The sequence below is a fragment of the Triturus cristatus genome, chromosome 4_1 (assembly GCF_964204655.1).
Source record: "Triturus cristatus chromosome 4_1, aTriCri1.1, whole genome shotgun sequence".
NCBI lineage: Eukaryota > Metazoa > Chordata > Amphibia > Caudata > Salamandridae > Triturus > Triturus cristatus.
This window is the reverse complement of record NC_140585.1, coordinates 994,790,944-994,814,473: the sequence shown is the minus strand read 5'-3', so window position 1 is coordinate 994,814,473 and position 23,530 is coordinate 994,790,944. Positions and strand designations below refer to the sequence as shown.

At 45.2% G+C, this 23,530-nt stretch overlaps 1 protein-coding gene across 1 annotated transcript in view; it reads right to left on the bottom strand.

The window, feature by feature from the left end:
* Positions 1–23,530, bottom strand: part of OTOGL (otogelin like) — a 939,358-nt gene that overhangs the window by 878,742 nt on the left and 37,086 nt on the right. Inside the window, exons 5-6 of the mRNA XM_085653920.1 lie at positions 2,848–2,920; positions 662–760 (exon numbers count right to left, since the gene is read on the bottom strand). Of these exons, the coding sequence (XP_085510046.1) occupies positions 662–760; positions 2,848–2,920 (172 nt within the window). The remainder of the gene's footprint in view (positions 1–661; positions 761–2,847; positions 2,921–23,530) is intronic.

Here is a 23,530-nt window from a genome sequence, read left to right as displayed (position 1 = left end):
CCTTTTTGGCATATCATATTTTATTGGTTTTTGGTTATTTTTATTTTATCAAAAGTGTTAAATCTGCTTGTATCTATCTATGTATTTATTTTCTTGTTTGTTTCATGTTTGCATAATAATGGGAGTTCCTTTAAAAATACAGGGCCGTATTATAGTTGATTGATCACTACACCAAAGCAAAGTTACATTTAAAGGTTGTGGTAGGGGGCAATTGCAGCTATTAAGCAACTGATGCAATTAATGTAAACGTTTTTTTAAACAGTAGTGATAATTGTATTTGACTCACAAAATGACTGTAATGATATAAAAGCAGATCAAATTCTAAAAAAATAAACAGTATTGTTATGCTTGCTCTCTCTTCATTTCTCACCCAGCCAAATCAACATTAATATCTCTCCACTTTTTCATGGCTGTATATATAACAAGATCACTGCCATGGAACATTGGTAGCACACCATTTTTGTTGTTCTCTTTTATCTTTAATACTTAGTTGGTATTTTCCTTCTCACCATGATTTCTCAGTACGTGCCCAGAAACAGACCTGTTACAAAAATATTCATGTAAAATCGCAGTATATATAATTAATCATTATCCCAAGATCTCATAATTCACCTAAAAGAGGGATCAGTTCTTTACACAGTATTTTCTCACTGAAACTTACCAATTTGGCACCTGTTTCCAAGGGCCTGAAATGTCTCACAGTCACAGATGCCTGCATCTGTGCACATTGCTCCATTAAGGCATGATTGAGGGCAAGTAGCTGCAAATAAAACAAATGGAAATATTGATATTGTCTGTGATCCAAAATGTATGTTGTTCATCCAAAATGTATGTTGTTCACAGAATGTCTTTATATTGAATAAAGATAGAAAGTGTATGCTCATATCATATTGTCTTACAACCTTTCAATAAAGATCTAGGAGATGATGCAAGCAAAATGAATCATTCTCACACAACAGTAGATGAATTGAGGTCCTTCAAAAATACCTGGAAGATATTTCAGCGTCTGACTGTCGACCTACCCCTTAAGTTACTATTTAAAAATCACCACTACAGATCCTCTTTCATCTTCTAAGCTTTAAATTTCAAAATGGAAACAAACATATTTTTGTCTGGGTAACACTCATGGTTGCTTTCAGAAAGGAGATGTTGAAGAAGATTTGTAGGGTCATTTAAAACCTGGTGGGGTTCCGCCAGTCCCACAGGTCAGCGAAGGCAACAGCCTCTGCTCCCTTAACTGAAGGCTGTCAACAAAAGTTAGAGATCCATGACAGGCAGGGGGATCTCTGTGCCTTCAATAGAGTCTGCAGTGTGGGGGGTTTACTGAAACCACTGGCCTTTCCAAGAAGGCACCATGTTTGTTCGTGAGCTTGGTAATTTATTTTTTCCGTGAGAAACACTTCCAAATTGGTAGTTTGTTTCTTGAAAATGGTAACCCAGTCCGACAAGTAATTTTCTCCCTACATTTTGGAACCCTCAATGGATTTCCCTGCCTAGGACCGGCATGCACATAATAGCGATCACTGGAAGGGAAATCTAGAGATAATCACCCCACCCTAATTAAGGCAGGGCAACCATCACTATGACCTGGAGACCCAGTGGCATATGTCTACCAGATCATAGTTTAATTTTGGCAGAGACAGCTGAGGCTCCGCTGATAATAATCTAGTGCTTTTCCTCATACCTAAAAGAGAACTGTGAGCTCAGATAATCAGTGGTTCAATGGGCTCTTACTCTGCCACTTTTTGAATAATGTCCTAGCTCTTCTTGGCTAAGCAGGAGACAATGCATTCGAGAAAAATATGGTCCAATTCACAGAGGTAAACTTGAACCTGAAATCTAAGTTTAGACCTGAAGACTAAGTTTAGACCTGAAGTCTAAGTTTAGACCTGAAGTTTAAGTTTACCTTTGTGAATTGGGTCCTTAGACTTCAAGACTAAACTTGGACTTCAGGTTTAAACTTAGACTTCAGGTCTACGATTACCTTTGTGAATTGGGGCCAGAGATTCCCATCATTGGTACATGCTCAAAATTTTGTGATTATGAGAAGATTACTGTATCTACCTCCACTTCAAATTCTTCCTACCTGTCTGATTTAGTGGACATTTGTCTATTGTCTGATTGTGTGCAATGTAAAAAAAACTAGACTTACATTTCCTATCCCTACTTTTATTTACTTTGCTTTTGTTACATCTGCAAATGAATCACTCCACGTCCTAAAAGTCTTTGGGTCTCACTCTGAAAGAAATGAGTTTCCAACCAGAAGTTTACAATTTCTCAAGGGTGCAGATTTAGTCATTTGTGGAAATAACAAACCTCTTTTTATGCATGGAAGAGTTGCACCCTGAAACCTCCACCAGTTACAGTTTTCCAAGTAACATATTATTTTAAACATGTGAAAATACACACAGGCTTTTTTTTCAGGAGAAAATCTGTAGGGTCTGTGGTAGATGTATTTATTTTTTCCCTATCGAAAACCTCTTCCTCCAAAGTTACAATGACGTGGGGTGCTCTTCCTTCAACCCAGGAAATTAATTTATTCATACCATTGATATTATTTAATCTCTGATTTTTCCCAGATTGTGAGAGATTGAAAAATGGCGGTGAATACCTACAGGCCTGCAAATTGGTGAGTGTGCATACATCTTCAGGCATTATGGCTTCTTTTTGCTATAATATTGGCAATCCACTAACTCCTTTTTTCTTTTCTTTGATAAAACCATCAGCCACCAACCCCTCACCCTCACAAAATGCATTGGGCACTTTTTCATTGCAGTCTGGTAACATCTTCGGCTTCATGCCACATAATCACACAAGAATAGATAACAAAAAGGAAAATAAACTGACCTTCTGTAGGCATTTCAACATGAGTGAATCTGACACTTCGTAACTGATCTTTGAAATGAGAAGTTCCATAATTCTGTGAAATAAAGGGTACACATATTAGTAAATGTATGGAGATATGCATATGCCTAAGGTGTATGTGTGTGTGTGTAGGGGTGCATGTGTGTCTGTATTTGTGTGTACACAGTACATTCAGTACATTCATTAAGTTCAAACTTCTATATGCTAGTAGGTGAGTGGTGGAATAGTTATCTTAGTTACAGGCCCAAACTCATAAGTTTCTCTTTTACTTTAGAGATGCCCCCTCATTTGTAAGGTCTCACCTAAAGACAGCATCAGATGTGTGCTGTCCAAGACCTATTGCAAACAATGCAATACATGCAGTGAGCTTGGCTTACCCCTTAAGTCATGATTACATGGCTTTGTTGTCTATTTAACCTACCTTCTCCTGATTCTATGGCTTTCCTCTCTGTTCTTGTGTTTGTCCCACGCAAGGAGCATTTTGGTCTCATTTGGTTTTGTTTGAATGACGTGTTTTTCTTCAACTGTTGACATTATACCTTGCAGTCCAGTGAATGTGTAGGACTCATTTTCTTCCTTGAAATGTATAGTGAAATTAGTCCCTAAAATCACAAAGCATCACTCACTGTCATCCGGTTGTGCTAGACCGGGGAAAAGTTGTAAGTTGAGGCCGACTGCGATGGAGCCCAGGTCAGATATAGGGACCAAGTAATCCTTGCTGAAACATTTTCTTCTCAAGTCTGGTGTGAAGAGTTTCTATTCCTATTGGAGGAGGCCGTGAGGTGGAGGTTTTTGGCACATGGACAGTTGTTGCTCTAGCACGAAGTTCCAGTCATCGCTAGAACTTTGCATTGGCGGCCGTTGCAGGCTGTCACAGCTGTAGTGCCAATTGCGGGTCTTGTGTTGCCTATTATTGCAGACAGTCGTTGTTGGCTCAATGGACAGGTCTCACCGGAGCTTCAAGTTGGCAGTCATCAGGGGCGACAGAGTTTCAATGTGAACAGGCCCGTTTGCAATCACAACAGTCCCAAACTTCAGGATTTCCACCTTTCCTGTCAAGTGGAGCTTCCACTGATGCCAACCAAGGGCCCAGGAACAGAAAGGGCACCTTTTGGGGATTAAGACTTACTCCAGCAAAGGCCAGCAGCAGGGCTCAGGCAGGTCCTGTTGCAGGTCCAGGCAGGTCCAGTTGCAACGGGTCAGCTGGGCAGTTACAGGGAGGCCTCTGAAGCTTATTCTGTACCTGTGGCTCACACAGAAGGTCAGCCATCTGACCATTGCAGTCATTCTGAGTGCCTGGGATGAACGAAACAGGTGTCATCTTCCTTCTCAGACAGTAGGGCAGTCCTTCAAGCAGCAGTGCAGTCCTATGGCAGCAGGACAGTCCTTCTTCTGAATCTTTCAGAGGTGTAGGAGTATTGTGACGAGTGGCTCTTGAGGTCCAATATTTATACCAGGTGCCAGTCTTTGTGTGGATGGACTCCCTGTCTTAACCCCAACACTGGTTCTGGAAAGTTCCTTCCCTTCTCATGGTCACGGCTCCAAACTGTCTTTGGTGACAAAAGAGTGTCAGGTTCCTTTCCATGTGTTGTAGGGAAAGTTTTTTGAAGTGTAAGTGAGGCTGTGTACAGCTCCTCCCCAGTTATCCTTTCAGGGTGGTCCATTCTGTCCACACCTAAGGCCCCTTTATTCATTGTCTGGAAGCAATACAGAAACTCCAACAGCAGAGCCATTCACAGTCAAGTGACCTAGGACTCTGGCAGAAGGCACAGTTGATTGAAACAAGTAAATTCAAACTTTCTAAAAGTTGCATTTTCAGACTTGTAACTTAAAATCTAACTTCACCATTAAAGAGGGTTTTAAATTACAAATCATTTGAGTGTAAAGAGCATATCTCTGTCTGCTCCATATTAGCACTTAGTAAATGTACTAAACTAACCCATTGTTAGCCAATGGGAGAACTAGGCCCTGGAACAGTAAAAAACGATTTGGGGAGTTTTTCACTGACAGGACATGTAAACCTTAAGTACATATCTCCTAAATTTTAAATATAATGTACCCTGCCCTATAAGCTTCAGGGCCTACCGCAGGGGTTACTTATATCATATATGCAACAAAAAGAAAGGTTTAGGCCTGGCAAAAGATTTATCTTGTCAGGTTGAAATGACAGTTTAAAGCGGCCCACACAGGTTGCAGAGGCCGGCCAGAGACATGCTTTCCAGGCTACAATAGTGGGGGGCACAATAAGTGCTGCTGCTCACTAGTAGCAACTAATTTACAGGCCATGTGTACCTGCAGTACCATTTACTAGGGCTTTACAAGTAAATGAAAAGTACCAATAAGGTGTAGGCCAACTATACCATGTTTTAGGGGGAGGACACAAGTATTTCAGGACTAATTAGTTGTGTTAAAGTTCACAGAGTCCTTATGCAAACAAAAACGGGTTGAGCAACAGAAAGCAAACATCTGAGGGTGACCCTGCCAAGAGGGACACATCCAACAGCTATCTTAAAAAATCCATATATAGCCATTCCAAGATTATCACCCAGTCTCAACTTTCACAAAAACCCATTTTAATATGGCCCCTCAAATGCCCACACATCCAGAATGGCTATTTTTATTTGGATTTTCTAATAGGAGAGGAAGGTCCACTCAAAGATGACCCTGCAGTAGGATGAATATCTTTGGTGAACCTCTTTGAATGGATTTTCTTAAAGCATATGAAAATTCATTCTAAAATGAAAGTTACCAACGCAGGTGTATGATGAGCCAGCCATGTTTGTGTGGAGTTTCTTAAAGAATAAGAAAATTCATTGAAAGATGATCACCTTGGATCTGTAGTGGCCATCTAGGAAAATAAAATACATAGGCAAAGTCAATCTGCTTCACTGGTGAGAACTACTGGCATTGTCAGTACTTGTATGAATGATGTGAACATATTTCTCTCTTCAAAGGATCTTTAATAACCTTTAGGTTGGTAGGTTTTTGGGCAACCTGCCTGCATTGCTGCATGTTCATCTTTTTCACTGAACCAATGTATTATCTATATTTAATTCTAACTGGGCTGCAAGAAACATAATTTAGAAACATTGACCAAACATAAAGACACTATCATAAAGGATATATTATCTTGAGTTCCACAACTGTCATCCTTTTGCACTGCATTCTTTAAATTGATATAATTTGCTATTTCCCCACTGTTTTAATTCATCATTGATGTATTCTATTATTCTTTATAAGAGGTGTGTGCTCATCTAAAATAAGAATGCATCATCTATATGCTATAGTTGGAACAAGCGGTTTAATTTTGACATATAGTTTAGTTATAAGGCTCGACGGTAGCCTTTCAAGTTTATAATTGTCAGCTATAATATTTAAGAACAGCTGTGGTGGTGAGTTGTGGGTGCTTTGGGTGTGTCAAATCAGAAAATAACTAAGCATTGTCAGGGCACTTCAAGACAATGTGTTAACCTTAATACAGCTAGCAAAGTTAATTGCATTGCCCAGCCCCTCACAATTGTTGTAAAAGAAATTGCTTTATGATTTGAGACGAATTCTGCTCTGATGGTAGAATAAAATGGGAACATTTCCTTTGTTTCACTTACAGCAAAGACATTTCACCCTTCTCTGGTGTCAGTAGGCATGTCAAAATATGCTCTGCAAGGATATTTATAAATGTCAATGGGAGCATGAAACAGTTGATTTTATTTGAGGGAGGAAGGTTGGAGACAGGGAGAGGCTAGCGGTGCTGAGTCCATTTCATGGAGCAATGGAGATGTGGAAACTGTGAGGGATGGTGTAATGAGCTGTGTGTGCTTTCAATTTGCGAGTGGCATGTAAAGTAAATTGTTGCAGAGAGGGAGAAATTGTGATAGATTAAAGGTGTTTGTTTCAGACACTGTGTGCCTAAACACAGAATACTTGCTTTCCCACCAAATCCGTTCAGGAATTCTTTATTTTCAGCCTTAGAAAGGTTGTGTTGCACCTGGTGTGGAGGTGACTAGAGATGCCAAGATTTCTACCTTGTGGGTTGATGCCCTAGAACATTGTGCTGTATGAATTCAAGTTGATGTAGTCTGGTTGATAGACTTGCCTCTGGGAAGGACTACTGCGCTGATATTTATACTGCTACCACGTGTCTGGGGTAGAGCATGTTTTAGTTGTACCAGGGCTGAGCAACACAGGCAATGAGAAGAGTGGTAATCACACAAATATTAAATAGAATGAGTCATTCAACATCAGAGCTGAAGCTATTGGATGGTCTGGAGGGCTTCATTTTGCAGAGGAGACTGAGCTTCCACCATTCTCTTTGAGATTTATTTTATGCATGGTCCAAAAGGAATAAGCTGGTGTTTATGTAGAAGAGTGACTAGGTGCAGGAGGTAAAGGAAGAGGAGAAGCCATTGAGGTTAATCTTGAAGAGCCAGATCTGGATAGTTCTTCAGTTTCATACCACTGATGAACACAAACATATTTTTGGGTTAAATGGGAATCTGGTAAAAAGTCAGCATTAGACATTGGGCTTCATTGATCAATGACACATTGAGGGAGAGTTGTAAGTCATCTTCATTTTAGTTTAACTGTTGCAATTGGGTTCCACCCATTCACTACGCCTGGATTTTTTGCTTTTTGAACCATCCAGTTTTGGACTTTTTACTATGGGTGAGTCTCACATGCGTCTTACCCACGGTAATCACACAGCAGATGGACTGTGTGTGTTTACTGCCGGTGTCTGCCTTTTAAGATAAGGCTGCTGCGACCCAGCAAGGGTAAGGGACACTTGGCTGATTACACATAAACACGTATGAGAGCTGCACATGTGAAACTATGGCTGTGTGCAGCCCAGTAACTGCATAGGTAGCTCGCCATGGCAAGCTACAAAGTACTTTTGGCGCACTTAATTAATCCATGATTTTAATTTACATTTCATCAATACTTGAACATGGTTTATAGTGTCACTGGTGGAAATCAATGTGTTTTATATTTACTTTATTGATTTTAATTTTTATAGATTTTATGACAAGCACTATTAATTGTCTTGAGACACAAAACTTCGATACATGTGGGTTGTATGTGCATTTGATTCTTATCCGGAATGAATGAAATGGATGAGCTAGCATCATTTATGTTTTTTTAAACTGAATAAAGATTATTGATCTATCTATCAGTGTGGTTTACGATTTTGCCTTCAGTGACACTTTATTGTACACATAGGAAGAAAATTGCTTTAGAGTGCTTTAAAGTGCAGTTTTGCTTCCCTTTGGCTAACAAAGAGAGTGGTCCATGTGGCTAGGAGCTCACCACCGGGAGCAAAAAGGAGCCCCAAACCAAGCAAAATGGCCAAACAAGGCCTGAGATGTGCGGGGGAAAGGATTTTACCTTTGAACCCCCAGCATGGTCACGGAGTGCATGGACCTCTGCTGCAGAGTTGCTAAAAACCCTGGGATGGGCCAGAGCCTAGGGGGTTGGATAAGGAAGGTTTGCCAATATTAACTCTGGGTGGGAGCATGCGTGGGGCCCCCTCCCCAGAGCTCCAAGGGCCCAGGGATCCCATCCCTGAACTGTATTTTATTCACATGGGTCCAAGAACCCAACACTGCAACGGAAGCCGGGACTTTCATCACCCCTCAGAGGATCTGAAGCAGGGCTCAGGATCCCCAACTGACTGACTGACTGACTGAATTATTTATTAAGCGTGCTATTGCCGAGGCGTCTTGGCGCTGAGGTGTGTGCGGTAGTGCATCATTGGCAGAACTAAGTTTTTTCAAAAAGCCAGGTTTTCAACGTTTTCCTAAAGAGAGTTCTGTTAGGTTGTTGTCGCATCTGTGTAGGGAGGGAGTTCCTAGCCGCATGGAACAAAAAGCCTTTTCCTCCCCATCTGACTCTTCTTGTCTTTGGGAGACATACCAACCCCATATTTGCAGACCTAAGAGAGCCAGCTGGTACGTACCGAGGGAAGAGGAGCCTAAGATCTACCGCTCCTCCTCCATATAGAGCTTTGTGCACCAAGAAGAGGGCCTTGAAGTCCACTCGTCGTCGAACTGGAAGCCAATGTCACTGCTTTATACCGCTGGACGTCGGGTGATGTTTAGGTAAGTCCAGCAATATTCAAGCGGCTGCATTCTGTAGTTTTGAGAACTGTCTTGCACCAGCTCCCAGATACAGGGCGTTATAGTAATCGACTCTCAGCCCCAACAGAGAGAGGAGGGACAGGGGAGTGCAGTCACACTCTCTCCATCTGTGGTGGGCTGCCTCGCTCCTAGTGCCCTGGTCTTGATGGAGTGTGTGGTTACCAACACTAGAAGAATCGTCCTGTCCGCAGGTACCGGCAAGGAAGGAGAACTACTGGCTCCCATGGCAGCACGGGTAAGTGCTGCCTGCATGGCGAGCAGGTGGGGCAGCAAGGGGTTGGCTCCCTGGGCTTCCCCGAAAGTTGGAAAGTAGGCAGGGTGCCAGAGTGGGACTAAGCACAACCAAGACCCAAAGTTTTAAAGAAATAAAAAGGTAAAAGAACACACTGCGTGGCGCAAGAAACAAGCAGCTGGAGCCGCTACTTATTATTCATGTTCCCAGAGGGAGCACCCCATAATCGCCTGTGGGCTTAAGTTGTACAGAAATATTCTACTGTTGGTGGCAATACAAGGGTGGCAGGGGTCACCAGAGACAGAAAACATGCACCGGGGCACTGCAGGAGTGTAGCAGCCCTAACAAGGATACCAAATTACTGGGAGAAGTGACCCTAAGTTTGCATGGTTCCAGAAAAAAGGAAGGGCACAGGATTTTCAATTTCATTTCAAACACTCTCAAGACTGGAGCTTTTGCTCTACAACTGGTAGTGCGGTGCTCTCTATGGGCTGGTTCATGTAAAGTTAGAAGGCACATAATGCCTTTTGGTGCCTCTTATGGCCTGCTGAGTCTGGGGACAAGGTGTTGTGGCCTTCAGCTTTATCTTCTTCGACTTTTGACAACTACTGTAGGACATAACTTGACAATACCCATTTTATTTCAAGGACTGCAATAAAATTCTGGACTTGGGAACTCCTCTCTTTCCTTTCCATAATCTAGGCCATATTTTAATGTTTTATAGTGTGAAGTTTGGCAAACGTTTCCGAGCACTGGCTAAAAGCCAGAGTAATCAATCACAAATTGTGTAGATTGATTTTCTAGTGCAAATCTACTCAACCCTGTCAAAAACATTTTGTGGCAATTCTGACTGCTGCAATCCAACCATGTAATTTCCATCTTTCCTGTGAAGAATAACATACTTATCATTACTCAAAGATATTGGAGTATTAGTTGAGGGGGGGTGAAAACCCACCTCAAATAATAATCATAATTTTTGTCAGAGTGATCCACAAAAGTCACTAAATAAACCTGTGCTTACCCTCTGGTAGCTTGGCACAAAACAGTCAGGCTTAACTTAAAGCCAAGTATTTTTGCAGTACTCAAACCGTTCTAAATTCTCAGTAAAAATGAAGTAAATTGTATTAATTAATATGACACCAAAACAACAAAACTCCAATAAGCAGAACTGGAGGTATTTCTTTTTTTTAGTTTGAAATAAAAATAGCAGCAAAAAGCACAATGTGCCAATCGCTGGTATCTGGTTTTCACCAGATCATATCAAAGTCCAAAGTTAAGGCCGACCGCAATGGAGCGTTTGTCAGATACACAGATCGAGGTTCATTCCGGTGGAAAGTTTACCTTCAGACTTAGAAACTTTTATGTAGAAAAAGCAGTCATTGATTAATCATCTGCAGGGCAAGCTGGGTCCAACGTGGGGCTCAACAATGGATTGTTGGCAGCAGAGCAGGGTGTGGGTGCTGTTTTTGATGAAGGTGGTAAAGCTCCAAGCAGGCAAGGTCCAAAGTCCATGCCCACAAATACCTCAAAGGGTTGTTGCTCAGCATCAGTCCTGATGGAGCCCTCTACGTTCAGACTTAGAAACTTTTCTGGAAGTCAGTTCTCCTTCAACAAGGCAAACCAGATGCTGAGGAAGACCAGCAATTGAACGTTGGCTGATGTGGCTTTGATGGTGATCCCAGTCTCCAACAGTTTTGCCAGACAGAAAGTTGGCAAAAAGTTTCTAAGTTCCACTTCTATTTAGTTTGGAGACAGGTGGAGTATATTCTAGCACCAGAGAAGGGTTTAAGACTTAATGAGCGCTACTTGCAGGTTAGGTTCCACTCCAACAGAAGACAGTCCAACAGAGGCCATCAGCAGGGTCCAGGACAGGTCCAGTTGTTACTTGTCTGCTGGTCAGATGGAGGGACTAAGGCCTCCGGAAGCTTGTGTCCCTGTAGCTTAAACAAGAGGTCAGCCTACTGACTCTTTGAGTCACCTCTGGTGTCCCAGGATCAAGGCAAGCAAGTCCAGCCTTTCTTCAGGTTCTTCAGACAGCAGGGCAGCTCTTCTTCTGATTCTCCACAGATCCAGGAGTGTTCTGAGCAGAGGTTCTGGGACTGCCACTTGTATTCCCAGTGCGAGCCTATGGTGGAGGGCAATCCAATTCCCACCCCCTAAACCAGTTCTGGAAAGTTCCTCCCCTCCTTTTGGGTTGGGTGCCAGTCTGACTAGAGAGACAAAGGGAGGTAGGGCTAGATTTGAGCTACATGTTATGTTATGTTATGTTACAGCGTTCTTTTATAGCGCACGGCTACTCGAAAAGAGTGTCCCGGCGCTTTCCACCTGCATCTCAGAATAAAAATAACACAACACAGCAAAAAAAAGAGAAAAAGAACTGAAACTGAAGCAATAAGAACAGCCTAAAGATTAAAAAGCCAGGTCTTCAGGCTCTTCCTGAACTGGAACAAATTGACAGTGCTGCGCAGCGAAAGAGGAAGCGAGTTCCACAGCTGTGGGGCTTTGCAGCTGAAAGAGCGCCCTCCCGTGCGGGCCTTCCTCACCCGAGGGACCACCGCTTTGTAAAGGGATTCCGAGCGCAAGGAGCGGACTGGTCGATAGAAGGCTAGTCTCCGCCGCAGGTATCCAGCCCCTGATCCAAACAGGGCTTTGTGCATCAGAGTCAGGGATTTAAACTGGATCCGCTTCCGGACAGGCAGCCAATGTAGCGCCTGAAGCAGCCCGGAAGCTCGGGCTCGTCTACGCAGGCCAAAGATAGCCCGGGCGGCAGAGTTCTGTACCACCTGTAGGCGCTGAACTAGGTAATCAGGGAGGCCAAGGAAGAGGGCATTAGCATAATCAAGCCTCGAACCGACGAGAGCCTGCACAGTAATACGCCTGTGCTCCTCAGACAGCAGGGGCAGGAATTTACGGAGCATTTTCAAAATTCCATAACAGGTGCCAGCCAGACCCAGAATGTGTGTTCGCAGCGATAGCTGTTTGTCCAGCTTGACACCCAGGTTTTTAGCCACCAAGGAAGACTGTGCAGGAGGGCTCATGTCGGACGGCCACCAATGCTGCCACTCCGGATCGACACCGCAACCAAAAAACAGAACCTCGGACTTGCTCGAGTTGGCCCTTAGACTGTTCCGTTGGAACCAGTCAAAGACCAATGTAAGACAGTCCCGAATTCTCCCTCCATCAAACTCCTGGTCTTTCCCGCATGTGAAGAGGAGTTGCGTGTCGTCGGCGTAAGAGATGATCTGGGCCCCATATGCTTCCACCAAGGCCGCCAAAGGGGACATAAAGATGTTAAACAACGTGGGGCTCAACACAGATCCCTGTGGAACCCCAACTCCCAATGGCGGCATCTCGGCAGAGCTCTGGGAAACCCAGACCGTCTGGCGGCGGCCTTCAAGGAAGGATGTAAACCACCTGAGCGCCGTCCCCCTAAGGCCGATGTCATAAAGCCTCGCTAAGAGCGCCCTGTGGGGGACGGTGTCGAAGGCCGCCGATAGATCTAACATGACCAGCATCGCCCTCCCGCCGACATCAAGAGTCTCCCTGATGATCTCAGTGACCTCTAGCAATGCCGTTTCCGTACTAAAATTAGGACGGAAACCGGATTGAGATGGATGGAGCAGATTGTTAGCTTCCAGAAAGCGCGACAGGACACCGTGGACGTGTTTTTCCGTGATCTTCGTGAGGGCCGGAAGAAGTGAAATTGGCCTATAATTGGCCAGAACCTCGACGTCGAGACCCGGTTTCTTTAGGAGGGGGATCACCATCGCTCTCTTCCAAGAGCTGGGGACCCTCCCCTCCCTCAGCGAGGCGTTGAGGATGGGATTAACCAGCGGATTCACCACCTCCGCCATCCCAGCCAAAAATTTGGCGGGGCAGGGGTCAAGTGGCGAGCCAGATTTCAAATTGGCCAACAGCTGCCTGGACACATCGCTGGAAACAGCAGGAAAATCAGACAGCACCGCCGTCGGTGTGTGCGGAAATCCGCACCCAGCCCCGGTGACGCCGCTTCCATCCTCCGGTCCTTCCACAAAGGAGGCCTGAATCGCCTTGATCTTATTAGTGAAGAAGCCGGCCAGATCACCTGCCCACGTATCTGAAGAAACTAGAGGGGGCGATTGGGAACTAGGGGTCGTGAACTCCTTCACAATGGTGAAGATCTCCTTACAGGAGTTCGCGGAAGCCTCGATCCTCCTAGCCAAATAGTCCCTCTTAGCTCCCAGAATGTCCCGATGGTAGGCCTTCACCACCGCCTTGTAGGCGAGTTTAGCCTCCCCATCATACAAACGTCGCCAGGCCCTCTCGGCCACCTTACATTGGCTGCGAGCCACACGAAGAGCCTCCGTAAACCATGGTGCAGATTGCCGTGCCACCGTGGATCGGAGGGCTACCTTGGGGGCCAGATCGTCCAGCCTATCAATGAGCCACCGCTGCAGAGCCTCAGTGTCGCTATCCAGATCGCCCGAAAGATGGCATGGGTGATCCAGAAGCGCCTGTTCCAGCATGTCAGGTGTCACTCTGTGCAGCGCTCTCGAGGTCGGTCTAGACAAGACTGAGGCACTGTTATCCGGCCGCGCACTCTCCAGCACCGAAAATCTGATCAGCCTGTGATCGGACCAGAGCACCGGCAGGGTGTCAACCTCCGTAAGAGGGACAGATGAAAACACCTGATCCAGGGTATGCCCCTTCTCATGGGTTGGCCCCGACACGAACGGTAACAATCCCAGTGGAGATGTAATATCCAACAGTTTGACCGCATCCGAGTCATCCGCTACGTCAAGGTGGAGGTTGAAATCACCAGCCATGACGCAGTGCTGTGAGGTCAGCACCAACTCAGAGACAGCTGTCTGCAGATCTTCCAGGAAGGAACCCAAAGGGCCTGGTGGCCTGTAGACCAACAACCCCTTCAGGGCCTGGCCCGGGGACAGTCTGAGCGTGAAGGCGAGCGACTCAGCGCTCCCGATGGAATTAAGAGGAAGAACTGAGCAGGAAACGCTCTTTTTCACCACTACCGCCACTCCCCCGCCTCTACCCTTCACTCTATCCTGCCGGAAGATATTGTACGCCGGAGGAATGGCTGAGAAGACATCCGGATTGGAAGCCTCTCCCAACCAGGTTTCGGTAAGTAGCAGGCAAAGGGGATTTTCCCTAACAAGGAGATCGTACATATGCAGGGCATGGCAGCCTACCGACCTTGTATTCAACAGCAAACAAAGATGCTGTGCGCCAGCCGTTGCAGGGCGAGGAACATTAACATGGGTCCAGAAAGGCGTCCAGCCACAACACGGACAACGGCGTTTACCCTTAAATCGCCCCGGGAAAACGGAACGGCAGGAGCTAGAGAGGCCCCACAAATCCCGCAACCTCGCAGAGGTATAACAGATCATCTCAGCCAGTGTGTCACCGGACCAGCTTCCCCCGCCGCCCCGTCGCCTCCGGGACGCTGACGGGCGCAGACGGGCAGGACTCCGGCACGACTCAGGCTAAGCGAGGGCGTCCACCTGCGCGTCACGCTGCGCGTGAGGGAGCGACTTTAAATAGGCTCTCCAATCAGCCCTGAGCGTGCGAGTCCGCTCCAAGATGGCGGCCGCCGCTGGCTGAGGTGTCCCAAACAAAGATGGCGCCCAAAATGACCCCCAGGACCCGGGTAGTTATCCTTTCAATCAATCAATCAGGGAATTTTGAAGCATGCTACTCACCCGTGAGGGTCTCAAGGCGCTAGGGAGGGGAGCAGCTCCGGTCAGTCAAAGAACCAGGTCTTCCTGAAGATGTGCAGATTGGGGTCACATCTGATGTCGATTGAGAGATAGTTCCTGGTCTTAGGCATGATGTAGGAGAAAGTTCTTCCACCTGTTCTTGCTCTGCGGATGTGCGGGGTTCGGCGAGGTCGATGGATCGGAGGTTTCTCTTGGGTACGTGGAAAGAGATTCTTTCATTGAGATATTGGGGTCTGGTGTTGTGGAGGCATTTGTAGGCGTGGGTGAGTATCTTGAAAGTTACTCTGTTCTCGATGGGGAGCCAGTGGAGGTTTCTCAGGTGTTGGGTGCTGTGTTCGTGTCGAGGGATGCCAAGGATGAGTCTGGCTGCGGTGTTCTGTATGGTCTGGAGTTTTCAGAGCAGAGGCTTTTTGATCCCGGCGCAGAGGGCGTGCCATAGTCCAGTCTGCTGGTTATGAGCGCGTGGGTGACAGTCTTTCTTGATCCTGGGGGATCCATTTGAAGGTCTTCCGGAGGATGCGGAGGGTGTTGAAGCAGGTGGAGGTGACGGCCTTGATCTGTCGGGTCATGGAGAGGGAGGAGTCGAGTACGATGCTGAGGTTTCGGGTGTGGTCCGTGAGGGTGGGGGGCTGCTGAGGGCCACCAGGTGTTGTCCTATGCAGAGGGAAAGGTTCCGAGGACAAGGACCTCTGTCTTCTCCGTGTTGAGCTTCAGGCAGCTGCTGCTCATCCAGGATGCAACGTCCTTCATTCCTTCCTGGAATCTGAGTCTGGTGGTGATGAGGTCCTTGGTGAGGTAGAGAATGAGCGGGGTGTCGTCGGCGTAGGATACTATGCTGTGTCCATGCTGTCTGAGGATGGCGGCGAGGAGGGCCATGTAGATGTTGAAGAGCGTAGGGCTGAGCAATGATCCTTGGGGTACTGCACAGTTGATCTCTGCGGGTTTGGAGAGGAAGGGTGGAAGTCTGATTCTTTGGGTTCTGCCGTGAGGAAGGAGCAGAGCCAGTCGAGTGCGGTTCCCTGTATGCCGGCGTCGTGGAGTCTGACGGTGAGTGTGCGGTGGAAGACAATGTCGAAGGCTGCAGAGCTGTCCAGTAGGATCAGGGCTGCGGTGTGGCCTTGGTCGAGGAGGGTGCAGATGTCATCTGTAGCGGCGAGTAGAGTGGGCATGGTGCTGTGGTTGCTGCGGAACCTGGATTGGAAGGGGTCGAGGATGGAGTTCTCTTCGAATAATTTTGTTGGTTGGGCATTGGAGGTCTTCTTGGTGACTATGGCCTCGAGGGAGGAGAGAGATGGGTCGGTAGTTCTAGAGGTCCGTAGGATCTGCTGAGGGCTTTTTGAGTAGGGGCTTGACTTCTGTGAATTTCCAGTCATCAGGGAATGTGCCAGTTTCGAAGGTGGTGTTGATGGCGCGTCATAGTTCCGGTGCGATGGTAGCGGCAGCTCTGTGGAAGATGTGCGGAGGGCAGAGGTCCGTGGGGGCTCCTGAGTGAATGCCTTTCAAGGTCGATGTGGTGTCTCAGTGGTGACTGACTAGAAAGACAAAGGGAGGTAGGGCTAGATTTGAGCTACATCTCCCACTGACAGGGTAGGTATCCTTTGAAGCTCAAGGGGGCTTGGCACTGATTCCGCTCCCTCGTTCACAGAAGAAGAACACCACTCCACACCAAAGCCTTTTGTCCACTGTCTTGGAGCAGTCCACATCTCACCACAGAGTAGCCATCAGCAGTGAAGGGACACTGGACAGTGGCAAAAAGGTCCTTCGGTGTAGGCAGATAAATGGCGACAATCTAAAAGTGTGATCTCTAAAATTGTAATTTGCATATGGCTGGGTTCAAATTGAGGTGGCATAGTGAGCAAAAGAACAATGGATTAAACTCACATCTCTTGACTGGGCATGAGTGGTTGAACAGCTTCAGCACTCTGCCCATCATCTTGTTGTGTTTGCTACTTTCCAAAGTGACATTTTCAGAATTGTGACTTAAAATAGACTTTGCCATTCAAGAAGGTTTTGAATTACAATTCCTCAAACACCAAATATGAATTTCCCACTTGCTATCCCTTATTAAAAGAAATAAGGTACCCAATGTTATCCTACGGGAGAGGTTGGACTTGCAATAGTGAAAAAATGAAATTGAGAGTTTTTTATACCAGAAAATGTAAAACGTAAACGTACATTTCCAACGTTTTGAATACAATACACCCTGCCCTCAGAACTGTTAAGGGCTTAAACCAGAGGAGACTTATATGTATTAAAAAGGAAGGTTTAGGCCAGGTAAAAGGTTTATTTTGGCAGTTTAAAATTGCAGTTTATAAGTGCAACACAAGCTGCCATGACAGGCCTAAGACAAGGCTACCTCAGCTGGTGGCACAATTGGTGCTGCATGCTCATTAGTAGCATTTTATTTACAGGCCCATATGTACCTTTGATATCACTTACTAGGAACTTTTGAGTAAATTTAATGTGCCAAAGGGGTGTAAACTAATTTTACCATGTTTAAAGGAGACAGCACAAGAATTTTAGCACTGGTTAGCTGTGGTAAAGTGCAAAGAGTCCTAAAAGGCAACAAAAACAGTTTCAGAGAAAAGGAGGATTAAGGCAAAATATTTGGATTTTAAATCCAACACCTCCCCCCCTCCCGCAAATCGTTGTTTCGACTTGCGGAGTAATGGTATGCGGAATCACAATGCGGTCGTTGTAACAACCGCGTTGTGATTCCATGCGTGAAAAAAGTTTTGTCATCAACGTTGATTACCTTTTCCAATGGAACAGCCAGCCTTCCCACAGTGAAAAATGAAATTGGAAGTTTTCCACTGACAGGGCATGTAAAACATTAAATATACATGCCCTACTTTCTAAATACCATGCTCCCTGTGCTATGAGCATATGCACAGCAAAAGGTTGAAAAGGCAGTTTAAAACTACCCACTAAGGCCACATTGTTAGGTTTGGAGACATGCTTTATAGAGCTTATTTAGTTAGTGGCACAATGAGTGGTGTAACCCACTAGCAGTATTTAGTTTACATGCTCAGAGTACACGTAGTACCATTTAATAGGAACTTACAAGTGAGTTAAATGTGTCAACCATGTGTTATATTAATTAAACAGGTTTACAGAGGAGAGCAAGAGAACTTTATCCCTGGTTATCATGGGTAAAGTACACAGAGCTCAACAAAAAATGGGTGCAGCGCAGAAGGTAAAAATATGGGATGGCTCTGCAGAAAGGTCACATTTCAAACAATTATTTTTCCCTTGCAATGACGAATAAACTTTTTATTAGATTGTACATATTTAATGGATATAGGCAATAGAACTATCTATCATCCTACTCAATTGGCAGAAATTCATGTTTTCTTCAATTAACATATCCTTCCAACTACAAAGGTGTCAGTGTCGTACTACCGGAATATTGTAGGCAAAACAAAAACTACCAAAACATCCTGAAGGTAAAGACATACATAAATATATATGTGCGTCTGGAATTTTTTTTAACTTAGAAATTCACTAAAAAACAAAGCGTTACAGGGACGTTATAGTTAGGTTCAGATTTTACACACACAAAATCATAGAAAAGTAGCAGTTATAGTTATAGTTATCTCACGTGACTATAACTTTTGCCCTCAGGTAACTATACCTTGAACCGCTACCATGCAAAGCTTTCTCATCAATAATGTCACTGCAATGTTGCAGTGATATTATCAATATTGTCATAGAAGATGTCATGCGTGGTGTAATATGTGGGGTAATTAGCAGTGCATGGCGAGTGTGTGAGGTATAATTACCTTAGGGCACAAATTATAGTTAATTTCTAAGGTTTTTTATTCTATTTGCTAACTATAATGTCCCTATAACCTTTGTTTTTTCAGTGAATTTCTACAGTTTTTTAATGCTATATGCTAACTATAACTTCCCTGTAATGTTTGATTTTATCAGTGAATTTCTATGGTTATTTAATGCTATTTCCTAACCATAACGTTCCTGTAACCTGGGTGTGTGAGTGGTTGTGTAGGTGTGCATGTGTTGTGTGAGTGTGTGGTGGGTGTGTTGGTGCATGTTTGGCTGGCTGTGTGCATCTGTGAGTGGGTGTGTGAGTGGCTGTATGGGTTTGTGAGTGGGTGTGAGTGGCTGTAGGGGCATGTGAGTGAGTATGTAAGAGTTTGTGTAAGTGTGTAAGTGGGTGTGAGAATGTGTGAGTAGGTGTACGAGTGTGTGTGACTGGCTGTGTGGGTCATTGAGAAGGTGTGTGAGTGGTTTTGTGGGTCTCAGAGTGGGTGTGTGAGTGGCTGTACAGATGTATGATTAGTTGCATGGGTGTGTACATGGGTGTGTGAGTGGGTGTGGGAGTGCCTGTGTGGGTCTCAGTGGGTGTGCGAGCAGCTTTATGGATATGTGAGTAGGTGTATGAGTGGTTGTGTGGGTGTGTAAGTGGGTGTGTGAATGGGTCTGTGAGTGGGCAATGGATCTATCGCAGATTCACACAGGGGCCATGCTGAAGGCCGCGGTGAATCCTCATGCACCTCCAAAAACAATTTTGGATAATTTCTAGCCCATGAGGGGTCCCTCACAGACCCCTCCATCATTCCCATGGGGTCAGGATACCTCTGTCCTGACCCCTCTTATCCTATATATATTTTATTCCCCGCCCTCTGGAACTATGTCCCGATTGACAAAATGGCGGGTGCAACTTTTCTTTCAGGTTGCGGCCAGCCAATCACGGCATTGTTGTTGGCGCGTGGATCCGAAGATCCACCACAGTGGATCCTCATCCACATTCAATACTTATATTGCCAAGCTCATGTCTCCTGAAGAAGAGTTTTGAAGGAGTCTAGTTTTCAGGCGTTAGTGTTGGTGTGCCCCACTCCAACATACAGGCTTTCTCAAATGGAGGATTGCGCTTGTGTTGGTGTAGGCTACTGTTAGGCCGTCCCACATGCAAACAAACATGCTTTTTCCAATGGAGGATTGTGCTTGACTAACCATCAGCTTCACTGTTGACAATCAATGGAGTGTACAGCCTCACAATGGCCGATCTCTCATGCAGATGAGTTTCAGCAGACAGTGGACTACACCCATTTCTGAAAACTCTCCAGGCTGGCTTTCAAGCCAGATACCCACACCGTAACACTCTGCAAAGACTCGCCAAAACCTCCTCTCAACTCACCTCTTTGACATCAGGTACGCTGTGAGTGCAGCTTTCAGCATTTTTTTAGCAGTACCGCACCTATCATAATTTAATTTTAAAAGTTTGCGTGGAAGTGGTATGCGTGGTTACTGTATTCGTGGTAATGGCACTTTCAATGGGTCCTGATAAATGCATGTTGTAATGGCATGCATGGTAATGGGATGCATGGTAGTGGGTCATGTGTGGTAGCATATGTGTTGTAAAGGCATGCGTAATAACTGCAAGCATTGTTCTGTCATACAACCGTTAAATTCATAGTTTCAAGCAAATTATATGCACTAGATAATAGAGTCAATGTTAAGCATGCGTACAGGTGGTATATCATAAAATATGGGAGGTGTCTAAGAAGATGAGAACATGGCTTGACTGCACCAGTTAGTAGGAAGAAAGAGGGGAAATAGCAGTAAAAAAATGATTGTGGGTACGGAGACAGACTAGTGCTTAGCAAAGAGGCGATGTAATAATACAAAGCACCCCGTTGCTCCCCCAGTGAATTTGCAACACAAAAAAATCAATAAATGCTGCTACGAGGAGCTGGGGCTGCAGGTAAAAAGGCTCTCTCTCCATGTAATCTTTCCTGTACCACAGCACTTACACACTGCCTGTTCAGCCTTCCACAAGGATCTAGTAAGGTGATATTTTGGAAGATGGTCCCGCAGGATTTTGGGGGCTTTCCATTAATGATCCATACTAATGCTGCTTCACCAAAATGCCATGGGTACAAAAAGGGATATCACACACCCTCTGAGGTCACAGGATTTACCTCAAGCAACTTTTACTCTTTCAGCAGCCTACCTACCTACCTAGACCATTCCTATAACCTTTGTCTTTTCAGTGAATTTCTAAGGTTTAATGAGAAGCAAGATATTATTCCAATTCTTAACTATAACTTTGCATTAACCATTAATTTTTCCCAGAAATGTTTTATGTATTTTAACTTAAATTAAAAAATCAATATCTGTGCTTGCAGTGGGGTTGGGCACAGGGCATGGCCTGTGACAGACCCTGCGTCCAACAACCCGCAGGTGCCTAACTCCCAGCCTCTCCCTGGCCTGTGGTCAGGTCCTGCACCCAAACCCCCATGGGCACCCTACCCCCTGCTGCACATGGCTTGATATGTAATGTAACAATATAACAGGGGTTGTTTTAAAGAAGTCAGACCTAATGGTTTTGCCAAAGGGTCAGAACACTAAAATATTAAAAATGGTGGGACTTTTGGTTTCATCAAATGGTCAGCACACTATCACATACAAAGCTTGGCTTTGTGAAAAAGCCATCAATAGCTATAATCAAAAATATATTTATAAATTCACACATTGCAATGTTTAACAGTGATTGTCACAAAATATTTTCAATAAAGCATTTTAGAAAAAACATTATATATGTCTTTGAATCTTTTTGAAAAAAAATTTTTGAGGTCACAAAGTGCAGCCAAAGAACCAACCAGAAGGGGTGCCTATACTCCAGCTGAAAAGCATAAAGGAAAACAACGGCCCCTCAGGGGTAAAGTGTGAACCTCTACTTTCTAGGAGAGAGTAACTTTGACCATCAAGAAATTGGTTCCGTTTCTCACTAAGACAATTTTATTTCAATTTCTTAAACAATAGAAAATCATTATTGCAATTTCATATTTAAATTAATTTGCAAGTAAAAAGGTGATCCCGAAAGGCGCAATGAAGCAGGGCGAGTGAAATAAGTGAGTGTAAAATGTGTTGGTGCTATACAATCTATGTACATAAAATAGTGACTGATCCAGGATGCATAAATGCTTGGTACACACTCTGACACATAGTGAAAAGCTCCACAGTCAAAATAAAAACAGTACACTATTATTGTGTCATGACAACATTTCACCCCTAAGCATACAGGTTAGACAGGGTCATCATCAAGACATAGGTTTGGGAAGCATCAGTTTTAAAATTATACTTGGTACTATTGGGAGGCCAACTAATCTGCCTTACGTATAGGATGAATGTGGAGATTTTAGAAAGCACTACTGACACTACTGAAAATCATAGAGCAACAGCTCAAAGTGCTTAAAAAATATTGTAAGCTCTCCCGGGGTCATGGATTCAATGACCCTGGAGACTTATTGTGTTTTTAAAATGTTGCTGGGATGCTGCTGTGTTCTCTGCAACCCTCCACAACCCATACTCATAGAAGGTGCCGGCAGGAGCTGGCGATAATTTAATAGTAGGGCGCTGGTGCCCACCCATGGCAAGGCCATTCTTGGGGGTTGTGGGGGGAGCCCCAACGCTCCTTTGGCCCCTGCCAGATCCCAGACAACGCTCATTCTGGGTATGGTAGGAGCTAGTTCAATCACTTTGCTCTCGCATAGGTAGGAGCAGCTTTTTACTCTGCTCTCCCGGGCTGGAGCAAAGTTGCGTTCCCTGCCCTGGAGAAAGCAAGCAGGGAATTAAATTTGCATTGCCCGCCCATGAGAGTAGTGTCCTAAAGATGCAGTCCCCAGGAATCTGCTTTGTTAGGGCCTCAGAGAATGATGTCCTCGGGCTGGTGTACAGCTTGGGAGGTGGGGCCTAATGCCTCCTCTCCCTATAAAGTAATCATCCCCAAGGTATGGGGTCCCTGGGGGCCTTACAGAAGTTCAGGAAGAGGGACCACCTGCCCCCTCCACATAATAAATTCATCTGCCCCAGGTGATGGGGGTCCCTGGGGCCTTTCTAAGGCTCAGGTGGGGACTGCACATCCCCTCTAGTGAAAAATATAATGTGCCAAACCCTTGAGTCCTGGCCCACCCTGGGGGGCTTAAAAATAAAAAGTTCAGTATCCCGCCTGATTGGATTAAAAGGACTTACCTGTGTGATTGTGTTTTACAGAGAATGGTGTTCCCCGGAGTCCAATCCAAAAGAAAGTAATCCACCAGGATACTATCGGTCCTCTCAGAGGGAGCCCCGCTATCTTGCAAGATCTACTACCTCCTCCCTATATTTGTTTCTTTTTCCCTTCTTTTCCCCTCGAAACAAACCCTCATGCTGTTTATTCAGTGTGGAGGGTTAGCCTGGAAATGAGGAGTCAGACTATCTCCGTTTCCGCAGCTCCTTACAAGTGAGTGAGATTGCACCAGCCACATGGAACCCTTCCCCAAACCTTGATAGGCCCTAGGGACTCCATCCTTTAGGGCAATGAATTAAAGTTAAGGAGAGGGGGGCACAGGGTGCCCCTCTATGGCCTGCTTTTGGCCCTGGGAAAACCCTTCCCTCTGGCATTTTCTATTGGGTGCGGGGCACGCATCTCCCTCTCCATGGTTTTTTTGGCCCTGGGCACCGTCTCTCACCTCACCCTAGTTGACAGACTACACGACGCCGGCATACAAGGAACAGCCCTGGACTGGATCCGATCATTCCTCGCCAGAATAAGCCAGAGGATCAGACTACCACCCTTC